Genomic DNA, 16720 nt, shown 5'->3' with positions numbered 1-16720 from the left:
GTGCATTGTAGCGCCATCTCGTGGGTTAAAAATTGTATTATGATGCTAGCAACGTCTGAGTCTGCACAAACACGAGTTTTATTGTTCTTATCAATAAAATCACGATAAATATATGCACGGATTCGAATAAAAACTGTTCACGGAGATTTCACACTTAATACCGACTTTAATTTGTCTTAAAATTACAAATTTTAGTTTATAAATCAACAAACACGATGAATTTAATGTGCTGCGGTCAATATTCTTCAATATACTGCGATACTACCTGCGATACCAAACACTCCGAACCGAATTCTGTTTGTTTACGTCTTTATCTCGACCTTTTTTTGTGCACATCGCGTGATTCTCTGCCACAGTTGCGAATTTAATGCAAATAAATGCATTGTAGCGACATCTCGCGACACAAAAACACAACATATAACAAAAACAAACAAAAATTCTTCTGAAATTCCGCATTTAACAAAAATGTAATTATTAATTACTAATTATAATAATTTATGTTATCACACTTCGCACACTTCATTTATTTGAATTTTCTTTTTTTCTTTTGAATTTATTTATTACCGGCGATTAATTTACGTGCGCACGTAACATCATATTTCAATGCTCGCGATTCATTTTATCGGCAACACCTTCGTGAAATAAATTCACTCGCTAGCCGTGTGCAAAGTAGTCTCCGATTTGTTCCAATAAACTATCCGAGCACACGAGCAGTTCAACTTTATCGCCGAGCGAATTTAAATTTAAATTTACATGACTCGTCGTCCCGTGCACGTACTTAGTGCTTCGCGGTATACGGAGTACATAAGATACTCGTTTTGTTGTCGCTGCGCTATCAGTAGTAACTGGTAATAGAGCAAGCCGATGCAGATAAATGTCAGGGTGTTCATTTCGCTGCGAACGCGCCACATTCCTCCATCCAGCCGCCGCCTGAAATCCGAGCCGTGATGTGTGCTGCGTGTTTTTTGCGATCGTAATTCTTCATCGATTCTTCGGTTAATTTGATTTCCGGCTTCTAACGCGTGTCTTTAAATGCGCATAATCGCGAGTAATCGGGTGTAATTTTAGAGTGAAAGTCTCTACGGCAGCGGCATAAATTGATTGTTAAATTTCATGTGTTAAAGTTTAAGAAGAATTGGTTAGATTTATGCGAATGAAAATGCTTAAAATTATAGGAAATTGTTGGAAAAATCGAAATAACTCTGGAAGTTATTGTGATAAGGAAGTGATTTTTGTTTGTATTTATAGATACTTTTAAGGACTATAAAAATTACCTAATGAGAAATTGTTTAAAATTATTTTTTATACGTTTTTTAACAGAAAAAGTAAAAAAAATTGAAAAAAATTGAGTGGAAAAAAATTACCAAACTTTGCGGCGTGATAACAGCGATTTATTATCGCAAAATATTGATTAAGCCATCATTAAAAAGCAAATTTAATGGACAATAAGTGTACCAAAAGAAAGTTTTGTACAAATTGTAGATTTTTTGTGAGCGACCAAAATGTAAACCCTTGCATTTTTGCTCCAAACAAAAAAACTCAAAATTAAAACTTCGATAACTCCAAAACTATTAAAGATAAATAAACAATTCTTTTTTCTATTTGTTCACTTAATTAAGTACTAAATGATAGACTATAAACAAAATCTTAAAATATTAAAATTTACCCACAAATTTCACTTTTTCTCAATTTTATCAAAATTCACTCTTTTATTTATGTTTTCACGTCTGAAACTAGTCAATAAATTTTCACTCGGACGGGGTTTTCTCCGCGAATAAATTTACGACCGCTTGTATCGCAATCAACAAGGTGCACGTTTAATTGTAGTCTTTAATGCCGGCGCGACTTAAAAAATGAATGAGCTATCAGATTCCGACAATCTTGCGCCAGACCACAGCACACACACACATCCACCATATGCATATTTCACTATTCGCATTATTCGCACAATCACACCGCGCAGCGCACATAGCTGAGTAAAATGTTTACACGAGAATTTCAGCCGCATCTGCAACCTCTGTCTGCAACTCACCGCGTCGCGTGTTTAAAAATAGCTGCAATGATTCATGAACCAAGTTTTTTCCTCGTTTTTTCCCTCGGTGCACAATAAAATTACGTCTGTAAAAGACTCTCTGCAAGTGCAAATGTTCAAGGACAGTAATTATTAGCGCTTTTTTCTTGAGTATAATTAGTGTTTTTGTCTCTGTGTGTTTGTATGTTGACAAAATCGTAAAGCGGCATGATGGCTTAATTCGCGCATGATTTCTATAGTAATACGCGCTTAATTAAAATGCAGGAATATATTTGATTGTCGCATGGACACCTCTCGCGCACGTTGCGAAAACAAATAACACGCATAAATAAGAGAATTAAATGCGTGTGTACATATTGTCTTCTTCTGTGCCCGCAGACAGACGGAGGATTCACGCGGCGCGCGAGATTTTAATCGGGAGTTTAATTTAAGCGCGACTCGCGGCGCTATTTTACGAAAATTATTTTACTGCGCATACTAAATGTCTAAACCTAACATGTTGTAAAAACATTGCGTTACATTTTATTTAGTTTTTATGTGAACACTTTGTATATTTATGTTTTTCTTGTGCTCATTGTGTTTATTGTAAAAAATTGCATGTCAAATAAAGTAATGATAAGCTCCGAAAGGAAAATTGAAGGTTAATTTTAATTATTATTCTTCTGGAGATAAATCATTGTGTGCTATTGGATATCAGAGGGCGTTGTATGTGTTTGTATATGTGTTGAAGTCTTGAATCTAGTCAAATTTAACATTTTTGCTTGAGACATTAAAATATGAAATTAAAAGTGTGATAACTCGAAAACTAATAAAGATAAATTGATAATTTTTGTTTGTATTAGTAGATAATAATAAGGACTATAATAATTTCTTTATAAGAAGTTATATAAAATTATTGTCTGTCTGTTATTTAAAAGAAAACGAGAAATTTTGAAAAAAAAAATTGGGAGAAAAAAATTAGCAAACTTTGCTGGGTAATAACTCAGCCATTTATAATTGGAAAATATTAATTAAAATATCTTTAAAAAGGAAATTTAATTGACAATAAGTGTACCAAAGGAAAGTTTGATACAACTGATAGTTTTTATGTGAGCGACCAAGATGTAAATATTTTCATTTTTGCTCAAAACATAAAAACACAAAATTGAAAATAAAACAAAATCCAATAAAAACATTCAATTTAATTATTTTAAATTTTAGTTAAGCACTCTGTATATTAAGTTTTTCTTACCCTTGCGATTTTATCATGTTTAATGTAAAAGATCTCAATGATAAGCTCCGAAATGAAAATTGAAGGTTAATTTTAATTATAACCCTTCTTTCGATAAATCATCGTGCGCTATTGGATATCAGAGGGCGTTGTATATGTGTGTTTGTATACGCGTTGAATTCCTCTCCTGTCAAATTAAGCATTTGACAGTTCACGATGATGAACGGCACGCGGTCGTGTTTAATGTCGAGTTAATAAAATAAATGCTTAAGAGCGACGAGCGCCCCATTGTGCAATCCGGACAATAAAATAACCACAGGAATCTTATTTACGACCGAGTGTGTTCAACGCGCATGCGCATAAATTACCCACGCGATGGCAATTGATAATAAAAATCGTTTACCGAGAAAAATAGCGTGATTTGACTGAAATCAATCAAAATAACAACCGTGTGAAATGAAAAATGCAATCTAGGCAACCAAACACGCGAAAATTTTCTGCATAGTAATTTACTGCGGTTGCGAGTGGAATAAAAGTGAATGTTTGATACCCACCGCAGGGCTGAAATGAATTCAAAATTAAAAACTTATTTTCGGCCGGGCCAAATTGCAAATTACGCTCGATAATGCCACATTTAACATTTGTGGCCCGCCGGCGGGATGAATTACAAATTAATGCAGCTTTGGCATGCATCGAGAACAAGAAGCTTCTTTATGCAAAAACGCGAACTTGAAACATGTGGTCTTTCGCTTCGTTTCGTGCGATGTACGAAATAAATTGTCTCTATGTGTGGTCAGCATCGCACATCACCCAAGGGACAGACTGAAGAAGAGAAGCGTGCACACACAGTAAGAGTAAAACGAAATGAAAAGCGAACGTTTCTGCGTCGTGTTGCGCCGCAGGCAAATGAAAAACAATGCAGAAAATATTCACACAAAGAAAATCAATGTTAAAACGCAATAAAAACACTCTGTATATAAAAATAAAGATTATGAAACACTTGTTAGCGCTTGATTTGAATCTGTCACTGTCAAAACGCACGTTTACTTTGGTGTAAATTGGGTTGCCTGCAGGCTAACACGCATTAAAACCGTAAAAATTGTTTTCGTGTTTGCATAATCAATAATTTTAATAAAATATTAAAATATTGATTGTTTTACGGAAGTTTAAGTGTTTATTCCGCACGCAATCGAAATTTAATCATAAAACTTAAATAAAATGACATTATTATTTTTTTATGAAAGAAAATCACTTCCGGAGTAAAAAATAAAAGAAAGCGCACTGAGAAAATCAATTCCGCGAAGTTTTCATCTCGTTAGCCGTCGATTTCAACCAGTGACCACATTTTTAGCGCGATTTCTTTGCGATTGTTCGCAATTTACGAAATTATTTCGCTCGAAAGTTGTTTTGTTACCGTTCCAGTTTCAATTATTTCATTGATGAATTATTTTTAAATACGCGACTTCCACGGAAACGAAACACAAGCCTCGCGCGCGCTCACAAAACGAAAGCAAGTTAAGTAGTGGCTTAAGAGAATTAAGTGCGCGCGCTTATTTCGAGCTACTCGTAGAGTAATATAGTAATGAAGCCATTTCCTGATTCTTCTTATTCCCAGCCAGCGTAATGTGATCCAATACGAGTCTAATCCGCGTCGCGAAACTTTTAGCGTTTTAACATTTACTTCTCGCATGTATTGAGCGTGGATTATGTTATTAGAATGTGATTATCCGTACGCAAGCAAATAAATTATTGGATTACACTTGGATTTTATGCGCGCGTTCTAAAAATCTTAAAATTCGCTTTCGTTGCGCGCTGCTTTCGTTAGGAGATTGAGATCATCGCGTTTTATTGCGTTTTCTGTGCGACTGCGTTGCTGACCGACAAGGATTATCATTCACACGGACGTGATTAGCGTGCGCGCTTGATGAGCAGCTGATTTATGCGCTAATCAATTGGGACATTTACGTCCTTCACTTGCGAATCTTGTGTGATGGATTCAGGGTTGTGTGCATGTGAAGTGGAACGGTCTAAAACTCTCGAAATTATGTTTTGCGTGAGTTAATTATCGATTACTAGCAAACTACATGTGTTACGGTGATTATTTTTTAGTGGGTGATTTAGTATTAAATTCTGAATCTATTGATGTATTTTTTAATGTTTTGGAAAAATTATTTATAATAATATTCTGATTTTAAAGTGAAAAATTAAATTTTTGATTTAATTGTTTATAACTTCGAAAATAATAATAAATACTAAAATCTGATTTAACAGGACGATGTGGAATTTAATGCAGAATATATTAGTAAAATAATTATTAATGTAACTATTTTTTTTAAGAATTATCAATAAATAACTTAGAGAAAACATGGTTGCGTTAGTTTTAGACCGCTACCCTTCACTTAGCATATTATACGACTCGCACATAATTTTTTTACAAATTCTTAATTTACTCTCAAACTAAAAGTGTTTTTGCTAAATTTTCTTCACAAGTCGATTCCTAATTAAATTCCCCATCTAATTATATATATTTATTAATATTTAAAATTTAATTATCCGTTATAAACTCAAAAAACAAAAGTTTTTCAATCTTTTTCAAGAGTTTCCGAATTATTAGGCAACCAACAATACATTTCCTACATTTACACGTTGGCAATTTAATTTTTCTCCGCTCGGTAAATAATCTGCATCTCGCTAACGAGCTCACTGCTTTTGCACCGCTTGCGCATCTCCAATCTTCATATCTTCTTCTGCGTTGTGTTTCGGTTCAATTATCGGTTCTCGGTTATCGCCGGCCGAACTAATAGCACAGCTCAGCAGCTATCTAAACATGTAACTAGTAAAAGTTCACGCGCGCGCCGCGGCAACGTGTCGGCCAATTTAGAAATAAAGCTCCTAAGTGGCTAGAGTTACATAAAATTAAATAGGCTAGAGCCGGAGCTAATTTGCAAATTCATAGCGAAGGAAATGGACGCGGCGCATAAATTTCCATCGAAATCATTAGAACGCGTTCGCCGCTGAGAAACAAACGCAACACGAGCAGTCTGCCAACCAATTTGCGCGCTTGATCTATTAATGCTAGACTAGTTTTTACAAAACATCCCAACACTGACATAACCTTGAAGCGCATCTTCCCGGGAATGCTATTAACCTCACACATGTGAAGCGCGATTTGGGTTGCATATGCGTAGGTTTACATAAAATAAACTATGTTAAGGGAACGCAATGTGTTTTCATTTAATAACACACTGAGCATTTGCAACTTTGTACAGAATTAAAAATAATATTGTCGCCAGGCGAGCGAAATAAAATAGGAAACGTCGTAATTGGTATTCACGACGCGCGAAAATTAAATTTATTCATGAAGGTGAAGATTGCACGCAGGGAAAAGAAGTATAAACGGAATAAATTGAACAAGTTTAACCAGATAACCGACAAAACAATGAAAAATAAACATTTTTGAGGTTATGTTGAATTCTTACATTTCCTGCTTTATTCGGCTTGGAAATACATTTAAAATTTCATCAAATATGTTTAATGCATTGAGTTGAACTTTATCGAAGTTTATTGCTTGTTGCAAGCGTTGAGATGTCAATGAATGATCTGTATTTGGTAATGGAATTCTTCAGCGCGCATCCGATCGCAACACTTTTTCGATTGCGCCATAGCAATTCGAGGAAAAAATAAACAAATGAGATTAAGTAACGTAACGTTAGACACGTGGGTGCTAAAAATGTGAGAAAATAAACTGTTACAACTGTAAAATGTGTTTTAACATTTTTAGGTGTTATATATAATTTGACAGCTGTCAAAACGTCGAAATATTGACATTTGAGGTTATTGCCATTTTGAGCGAGTGAAATGTACGCTTGACTTCACAGCACGCTATCTTTAGTAATGCGAAGGTCACACAATATGTTTATATAACGAAAAATATCGCGGCGGCGCGCCGGCGTCGATGAATAATAATTGTGCATAAAAATCGTCGCGGTTGCTTACGGACAAAGACTTTGCTCGTTAAAAATCGTCAGTTCGATGTCAAAGCGAGTCTCTATTGCAATAATGCGCGCGCCGTCTCTATATGGAGCGGCCATTGCCGCGCAGGCGCACAATATTTAATTACAACGTGCGACATGTCGACATATTCTATATGCTTAATTCCCGCGGCGTTTTATGAAGTCAGCGTTTTATCATCGCCGAGAAACAATGTTTGTTGTGCCCAACTCACAAATAGGTTATGTTAGGTTATTGTAAGAATGTGTACATAGACCACCAACATTGCTCGCGTGAATTGTGTGAATTAAATTCGGCGTTGGATGCTTTTAGCGTCCGATATCTATTGTTTCACACCCACGAAATATGACTTGACCGTAACCTTCAAACATCGTAAATCAAAGCGTGAGAAAACCGAGCATTATTGACATGTGTTTTGTTGGAGAAAAATTGGGAAGAAATTGCGGCGTGACACGAGATGTGCAGCGCGCGCGTGGCGTGTGTGTGGAAAATGGAAAACTCGGCGGTTCGCACATTGTGTGCGAGATTAACAAATGCGCATTCTTGCCGGGCCGATAAAACCTTGGCTGGCGATAGCAGGCGTAATAAAAAGCAGGAAGAACGCGACGCCGGAGCTTAATTTGAAATTCAAACGCTATTTCGATATCGTTGCAATGGCATTTTTCCAATGAACGGATTTACAGTTACTTAGAAAATGAATTTATTGATATTTTACATATTTTACTATCAAAATATAGTAAATAATTACAAGATAACTTAAATTTAAGTTGCTGTTTCTTAAAATAATTAAAATCCACGTTTGGAAATGTTTTTTGAAACAAATTGTCAAAAATTAAATAAAATTTGAACTTTACAGTGTATTTTAGGTTGCCTACTTTAATTTTTTTAATAAATGGGTTGCCTATATTGTCCAGCACTGTTATTTTGCAAAATTTAATGAATAATTACAAGTTTACTTGAGTTTAAGCTAACATTTCCTAAAATAATTAAAATCCACGCTTGGAAATCGTTTTTCTGGAATAAATCTTCCAACAATCTCAGTAAAATTCAAAAAAAAAGTGAAAATATCATGCGCATTCCATAGATAAATCTATAGTTGCACAAAAAATTAATTAATTGAATATTTCCCTCAATTTTCTACTAAATTCAACAATTAATACAAGTTTAACACCTTGAAATTACCACCAAACAACATAAAACAATAAAATTTTAGTGGAACATGTCAATGAAAACGTACGCGCCGGTGCAAATATGGCTTGCGTGTCATTTTCTTGTCGCCTACATTCGCATGATATTTATTTGGGCATGAATTTCACCGGATGAAACCGGCACAATTAACACATGAACACATCAACGCATGAATTAATTAAACAAACATTTTGACATTCATCAAGGTCAAATCCAATCCAACCCAACAGATGTCATTTTTTACATCTGTCCACGTTTATCTCAGTTAATTTTTATTGTGTAAAGCACATTTTAATCAGCAGTAGAAGTAAATGAACTCTAAGCGCGCGCATCAATTGTGTTGATAAAGAAAGTACCCACATGAACTCAACGCAGATAGTCAAGTCAACTGCAGTCAACTCAATTAGTACAAACGTTATTAATTGTCGCGGAGCAACGCGCCGTCCGTTTGGATTTACTATATAGTTTGTTCAATTTATCGCCGTCGTAAATAATTAATTACCATTCATCATAGAATTAGATATAATGGGACTTTGTTGCTTTGTTATTAAGCCGCCATGTTTTTTATTTGTAAATTTTTATGAATTTTTTTATGAAAAATTTAAACACACTGTATATTATCAGTTGTAATTATTCAGTATGCAAAATGTGTACATACTACGAGTATTCAAGATGTGAGATTGGAGATTAAAGATGAAGAACCTGAACTACGACAAGTTGTTACTTATACTTAAGTCAGGTGGTTCGTTGTTTAAGAAAAGTGAGCGTCGACTATTATCTTATCGACTCAATTTGTTTGACATGCATGTCACGCATTACAAAATCTTTTATGCATAAATTATGATAAAATTTTAAAAATTTAATTTAATTTTTCGTGAAAATTTTTATTTTTATATAATTAGGTCACCAGATGGTGCTGTATGTACTTGTCGGCCATTTTGTTTGCATTTCTTTAGTTTTGAAGACAATAAGTCGCTATTGGACGTTATCGATAAGTGTCCCACATATGTTAACACAGATCTAAATGCGTGTAGAGCAGCGACTTCGTGACTCCTGAATGCAAAGACCCACCGAGTGTGTCTGTGCGACTGTAAATGGTACAAATGCCTTAAATTGCAGTCGCAATTGCGACGGCGACGCGTCTTGCACGATGTGCTTCACTCACGGCGCTCAATTGACTTTTACTTGCATTCAAAGTTTCAACTCAGGAGACTCTACTCGTAGAGTCTGTGTGATGTTTATTCGTCGTGTCAATCGGAATTAGCTGCAATGGACGATACACGTCGATACAAATTGATGCCGTGCGCGGCACGGCGCTTAATGGCGATCGATCGTCATTATTGGGTCACTGCACACACACACACATTTACAAACACAAATAAACTGCGTGGCTTTTGTGCCTTTGTGCAATGCACAACTATTGAACTCGCGAAACAGGCCAGAGTTGTTGATTTTGCGAAGCGCGTTATTTTTCGGTTGATGCAAATGTCTAGAATGCGAGCACGTTCTAATTCCCTTTCGACGTTTTCAATTCGCTAATAGGACTTCAATTAGTGTGGAGTGGCTTAATCTGAATGCAAAGTACAAGTAAAAGTGAAAATGCCAAGAGTAGATGCGAAAAAATTTTGATTTGCAACATAATGAAGTCATAATTCAACTTTCAAGTGTATTTTAGGTTGCCTATAGTAAAATTTGCAATAAGTGGGTTGTCTATATAGTAAAATACAGTTATTTGGCAAAAATTAATGAATAATTAAAATTTTACATCAATTTAAGTTAATATTTTGAAAAATAATGAAAATTTCTGCTTGGAAATTGTATTTCTGCAATAAATAGGCGAAAATTTGGAAAAATACAAGAAAATGTGAAAATTCCAAGCGTAAATTTGAAAAAATCCAATTTTGAACAAAATCAACCTCATATAACCACTTTCAAGTGTATTTGAGGTTGCCTACATTAAATTTTACATTAACTGGATTGCCTATATAACCCAACACAGTTATTTCGCAAAATATAATAAATAATTACATATTTACTTTAAAATAACTCATCGTTTCCGAAAACAATTAAAATCCACGCTTGGAAATGGTGTTTGTGGAATAAATCGCCAAAAATCTCGACCCAATTAAACGCACGCGCATTGCAAAACCCAAATAAAAAGAACGAGGCCCCAACATCGCATAACGTCCGAATTCGTCCTCAACACTTCATCGCCGTATCGAATTACTCTCTCTTTGCCACACATCTCATCTCGTCTCATCGACTGCTTGCTTGCTTTCAATCACTCAAAAACTCACTCACTCATCGCATCACATTTCATCTCGCCGGCGCGCGAAAGATGTGTAATTGACTCGAGAGTAAACACACGCGGCACTTAATCATAGGCCTTAATAAACTAATAACAATCATCGAGCGTGTTTAACTTTATATCCGAGTATGCGAGTTTTTGCACACATTCATCGTGTGTGTTATTAAATCAAAATCAAAATCAAAATCATCAAACGAATGTTTACAATTTACAATAATAAAAAAACAAAACTAGTTTTTTAGGTTTATCGGCAGCGGTTTATAATTTTTTACTCTTAAATGAATGAAAATGAATTGTAACTTAACTGATCGACTTTCTTCTGACACCGAATCATGTTAATCGCTTTTTATGCATTAAATCGTGACGAATTTCGATGATCTAGATCCGAATCGCCTCGATTTTCATTTTCAATGTCAAGGACATTTGAAATTTTCAAACGTGCAGCGCCATCTATCGGCGGGAATAAACACTACGCATGTGTAAATATTTATGACGCCCTTACTTGCGTATGCATTAGTTCGTGCGCGTAAATCTCAGTCGCAGGAACTCACGGCGTGCCGCTTTAATTTCTCAATCAGCGCCGCACGTAAAACGCGCATCGTGAAAGATTTAATTACAAAACGGCATCGGCCATAAATCTCCACTCTGCACGCCATCAAGGTGTTTCGTCCGAAACCCTGTAACCAATATTACATCACCTAACCTTCAATTTTTTTTGTAAATTTTACAGGTTTCTGTAGTTTTTTACAGTTTTCTGTAGTTGTAATTGTGGGTTATGAAAAGTTTCAGTCGAGTTTTCCGGTGAATAGCTGTAAAAACGTCGCATTAGTGTCAATCAAAACGCTCGACGCGGAAATCGACAATTAATGAAGCCGTTGGCGCAACACTTTGCGTCGATAAACCATCCGCGTATCAATTTATCGCTTACAGTTAGCTCGGGATAAAATAATTTATGGCGGCGCGCGATCGGCAATATTGTCGTGCCGGCAGATAAACATTTCCGCTGCGAAATATAATAGATAAGTTATACGGCGATTATCAATTTTATTCGCCGTTTTGCATTACGCCGCCGCGTGCATTATTAACGGTTAATATATTATATCGGGAGAAATTCCAACTTTGAATTTACTGCAACACACCAAACACACACACACACAGCGAGAGAGAGAAAATTGTGTTGGTGGTGTTTTCGTTCGTTTAATATCAATTTATTTATTTTATGATTATAGATTTGAAATAATCGCATGGCATTTTAATTGGGTTATTATATGAAATTTCACGCAACCCAATATACACACACACTCACTCTGCATGCATGTACCCATAGGCGGCAATCAAAATGTACAATCTACGACGCGTATAAAACATTCACACGCCACATAACCTAAAACGTTCGACATAAACCAGAGCGACACGTAAATAGTATGTGTATGCGCCTTGCACTTGGACCGAGAACCTGCAGATTCTTCCTATAAGGTGGATTGTGCATGCCGCACATAATTTTACTTTCTCCGCTCGCGCCTGTCCGCAGAGGGCACGATAAACAATTCGCGCGCGTGTGTTTAGCGGGAATTATTGCCTATTACCCTATGTGATTGTACGCACCTAGGAGAGGTTGGATAATCATCGCTTGTGGTGGGATTTTGTTGAATGCGTGCCGCGGGTTTGTTTATCGATGTTTAATGAGATGTATAATGCCATAATCAGTCGTTTATCAATATGAGAGTTTAATTTTATGGTTAGTGTAATAAATTTGGCGAGATTTTATTATAGGCAACCAAAATTACACCAAATATGACGAAAATTTTCTTTTTTGATAAAATTTTAATATTTATAGAGTGAATTTAGTAAAATTTGATAACAAATATTATAAACAATTAATTTCTGAATATTTTCATATAAATTTCATGATTGTACGATCAATGGTTAAAAAGTTATAAGCAAAAATGTAAAATTTTAATAAAATTTTAGTTTTTTAACCTAACAAATTGATTTAAACGGATAATTATTTTCTGTCAACACATAATACACCCCTGAAGCATTCCCATCAAACTGATCTCCAAAACAATCACATCCTGACATGAATCCGCACTTTTTGACGCTTTATACTCTTTTGAACCAATTGTAACCTGGTAAAATATCGAAGAGAAAGCATGGTTGCATATATCTAAAAATCACATTTTAATCCCAACATTCCCACTGATTTTTCTTCTTACGTTCAGAAATAAACCTAAAACTTGAATTAAACTGCCCACAATATTCCTGATAACTCCCACCATTAACCAAAAATCAACCGTGCCAATATTATTCGCTGTTCCTAAATATCCACCATTCGAATGAATACAATCAACGACATCTGCATCACTCGCACGTAAACTATACGGATTCTCAAATATTGTCAAAACTTTCCAGTAAAGCGGACCTGCAGGATCCAAACCACTAATTCTACCGATTTTTTCTCCTTTCGGATGATTTTCATTGATATATCTACCAGCAAAACCAGCAATATGTGCTCCTAAAGACTGTCCGACCAAATGTACACGTTTTATGTTAAGTCCATGTTCATAAAGTTGCATAATAAATGCGCCTAGGATAGCACCTACTCTAGGCACACCTTCATACACCAACCAAGAGTAATTATCGAATGATGATCGGCCCCAATCGACAAAAATAGCGTTGTGATTTTTAGTATCTCTGTAGGTGCGAGTAATGTTTAATAAAAAAACATCAATTGTAATATCAGCAAAAAATCCATGAATGATAAAAACTGATGGTTTTGTATTATCTATGAGATCTAGAGTTTTTGAGGTTAATTCAACACGGCCATCTTGTGTAAAAAGTATAAAATGTACGTGAAGATTATCATCTTGACCTAAAATTTCATATTTTACACAAAAAAATTTAATTTCTAAGCTGAATTACCTTGAATAATCAATAAATTAATTAATATTGAAATAATTACTATGTGTGAACACTGCACAAACATTTTTTCGTTAATAATTGTTAAAAAACGCGTCAAAAACTAAATTTACATGAAAATGTTTATCAAAACATGTTTCCGATAAAAAACTTGTTTCACTCGTAATCTTGACACTAATTGCGTGTGTATTTATTGTTTCAGGTGAGTGTTGCACTAATTAACACCGTGCTGCGCACGCGCGCCGCCATCTTGTCCAGCGTTGCGTAATATATTAGGTGCGACGAAGCCAACGACGCGTTAATAAATATCGAAACTCATGAATAAACGAGTTTACGAGACTATTAGTCGGCGGCGCAAGATGCAAGACGCAAAAGACTTCAGCAAGTCATTTGGATGGAAACAAGATTCGAATTACGATTACAAATAAATGACACACGGCGCTGGAGGAAAATTTTATGAGGTTATGTTGAGGTAAGGCGGCATTTCCGCGTGTGTATCGCGGGTTGCCGGCGCTTAATTAGCGCTTAATGAACACCGGCGTTTCGCTTTCATGGGCATGGCCACGATGTACTCGTAAATCGCAAACAATGAAGACACATGTCTGAATGAAAGTGAATTATACGAGTATTCGAGGTTAGAATGAATAATGAATCAATTTGTTTTTATTTTTATTTTTAATTTTTGATTTTTGATTTTGATGCATGATGACAGTTGATTTGAAGGTTATAACTTATAACCCGATTGATTAAAGTCATCTCTCACCCTTTCGTCCATTTTTATTTTATTATAATTTATGTAAAGTGTTATAACCCCTCGCGCAGTTGGTTTTTATTCGTCTGTCGGCGGCGAAGATTAATTCTCGACATCGAACACTTTCGACTAATATAAATCACCGAAACGCCGCGACGCGCCGCCACAGGGTGACGCGCACGTCAATCAAGTGTCAAAAATGTACTCGTACGAAATGGACGCTTGTAGGCGGCGTGTTTTTTTCTGATTAGGTTTTTATTGCGTAATAAAAGATGTATGATGTGTCGGTGCAATCAAATAAATTTAAATTTTAAATTTTTTTAAACCCTATTGTTGGTAATATTAATAATAGATGAAAATAGTGTGAAAGTTCGTTTGAAATACGCAAAAATTCTAACCTCTAACACTTTTTAACTGAATTAAAAATCGTAAAGATCGTAATTAAATTTAATTATCGTTGAGGTAATTTCCGTGAACCGTGTCTCTGAGGCTTAACGCGTGCGAAAGTGTTGGGTTTTTATTGGTGGTGAAAATTTTATTGCTTGCAAATTATTTTGAAAAATCGAAATTTCCGTTGAGGAATGCTTAAGTGGCGCCATCTAGTCATTAATATTGTCGTAAAAAGGTAAAAATGGTTGTAAGTACTAAGTTGTTTTGTGGTTTTACATTTTAGACACGTCTGCAACGTTTAAATCTTTAAGTCTTTTTACCTTTCAGTTGCTAATGTTGTTAATTTTTAACATAAAATTTCTCTGAAATTAAATTAAAATCAGCAATAACTACGAAACTAAAAGTGATAGTGAGTTGATTTTAATTTCAATGGATAGATAATTACACAAACTATAAGTTGTAATGCATAAAAATTAATAAAATTATACAGGGTATTCGCAAATTAATAAAAATTAAAAATAATTTTTGAAAAAATATGAAAAATAAATTTCAATCATAAATAACTTAAAAACTAAAAATGATAGAGACTTGATTTTAATTTTTACGGAAAAATCACAACAAAAACTATAAAATCCCCAATATATAAATTTACTAAATTATACAGCGTGTCCATAATTAAATAAATTCTAAAGAAAAATCAATTTTCTTTCTTTTGCGTGATGTGATCATCTCATCTGTTTGTTTCTTATGTAATTTTATTGTCAGACTATTAATGATGATATCACAGTCGGTGATGACATTAAAGTTTCGTTTTCGTACACAGCACACACGCAGATAATCGCTTTTCGTTGTAACGATGTTCAAAAAGTGAAGACACCCAACAAGACTGAGTCGGTTGTTCTATGCATTAAAAAGTGCGTCGCGACGTGTGCGTGCGTGACTTTTCTAATGATTAAGCGATAACCATTGGTCTCATCCTCTATTATCTCTCTCCGTTGGGTCATTATTTATACGCGCGTTACAGTCATGCAACGAAGAACAACACGACTCTTTTATTTCTTACTTTAGTTTTAAATCTAATACATGCGTTGTAAGAAAAGATAAACGCTTTGTGTGTGGCGCTCAAATTAAACTTCCTCTGTCGCTTTGGGAAACCGTGCGTGACATGACCTTACGTAAGACGAATTAGACACGAAGAAGAAAAAACCTCAAGAAACTAGGTCTATGTGTCTCGTCTGGAAAATAAATTGGTATTTGACGCCGAAAAGCAAACAGAAAAAGTGAAACACTAATAATTTTAAAGGTTATACCTTTACATAACCTCACTTTCTATGACATTCAATGCGTGTTTTTGTTTTGGGTGTAGAACTGGTTGCAGAAATATGAAATAAGATACGGAATGAAGATGGATGCACATAAATCTTTTTTTTAACGTTTTAATATTACTCGTAAGTTGAAGAGACATAGAGACATTTACATTCTTCGCCCACACCGCCAATAATAAAACAATAATCAAATATTCAAATCAAAGTTGCAGCCCGCAAACGAGCAGAAAACTGAAACAATAAAGATGGAATCTTAATGCGCGCCGCAGAAGAAAGTTTAGTTTCACGTTTTATCAAAACGCACAAAAATTCCTGAGCAACAAATTAGGAAAACACGACATGATAACTATCACAAAATAATTTATTCAATTATTTCGTGAGTTTTGTTTTGTAATCGTAAAGTTTTTAATAAATTGCGGACACCCTGTATAATTATGGTAATTTGTATTAGGTTTATTTTATCGTATTTGGTGAGATTTATCCATAGAAATTAAAATCTAGTCTTTATCACTTTTAGTTTTGAAGTTATTGATGAAAGAAATTTATTTTTATTAAATTATGGACACCCTGTATATTTTTTAAAGTT

General features: G+C 34.8%; 2 protein-coding genes and 1 long non-coding RNA gene across 6 annotated transcripts in view; 1 reads left to right on the top strand and 2 right to left on the bottom strand.

The window, feature by feature from the left end:
- Window positions 1-16720, bottom strand: part of LOC135793513 (uncharacterized) — an 80627-nt gene that overhangs the window by 29024 nt on the left and 34883 nt on the right. The gene's annotated exons all lie outside the window — the stretch shown is intronic.
- Window positions 1-16720, top strand: part of LOC135793505 (uncharacterized) — a 115885-nt gene that overhangs the window by 65257 nt on the left and 33908 nt on the right. The gene's annotated exons all lie outside the window — the stretch shown is intronic.
- On the bottom strand, window positions 12924-15366 carry LOC135794409 (lipase member I-like). Its single transcript, XM_065305689.1, is given in 3 exon segments — window positions 12924-13443; window positions 13602-13621; window positions 15298-15366. Coding segments are annotated over 3 exon segments (609 nt in total).

The sequence above is a fragment of the Atheta coriaria genome, unplaced genomic scaffold, assembly GCF_025399875.1.
Source record: "Atheta coriaria isolate IRGN ID8LTWV9N9 unplaced genomic scaffold, Caltech_Dcor_3.1 hic_scaffold_6_pilon, whole genome shotgun sequence".
NCBI lineage: Eukaryota > Metazoa > Arthropoda > Insecta > Coleoptera > Staphylinidae > Dalotia > Dalotia coriaria.
This window is presented reverse-complemented; position numbering and strand designations above follow the sequence as displayed.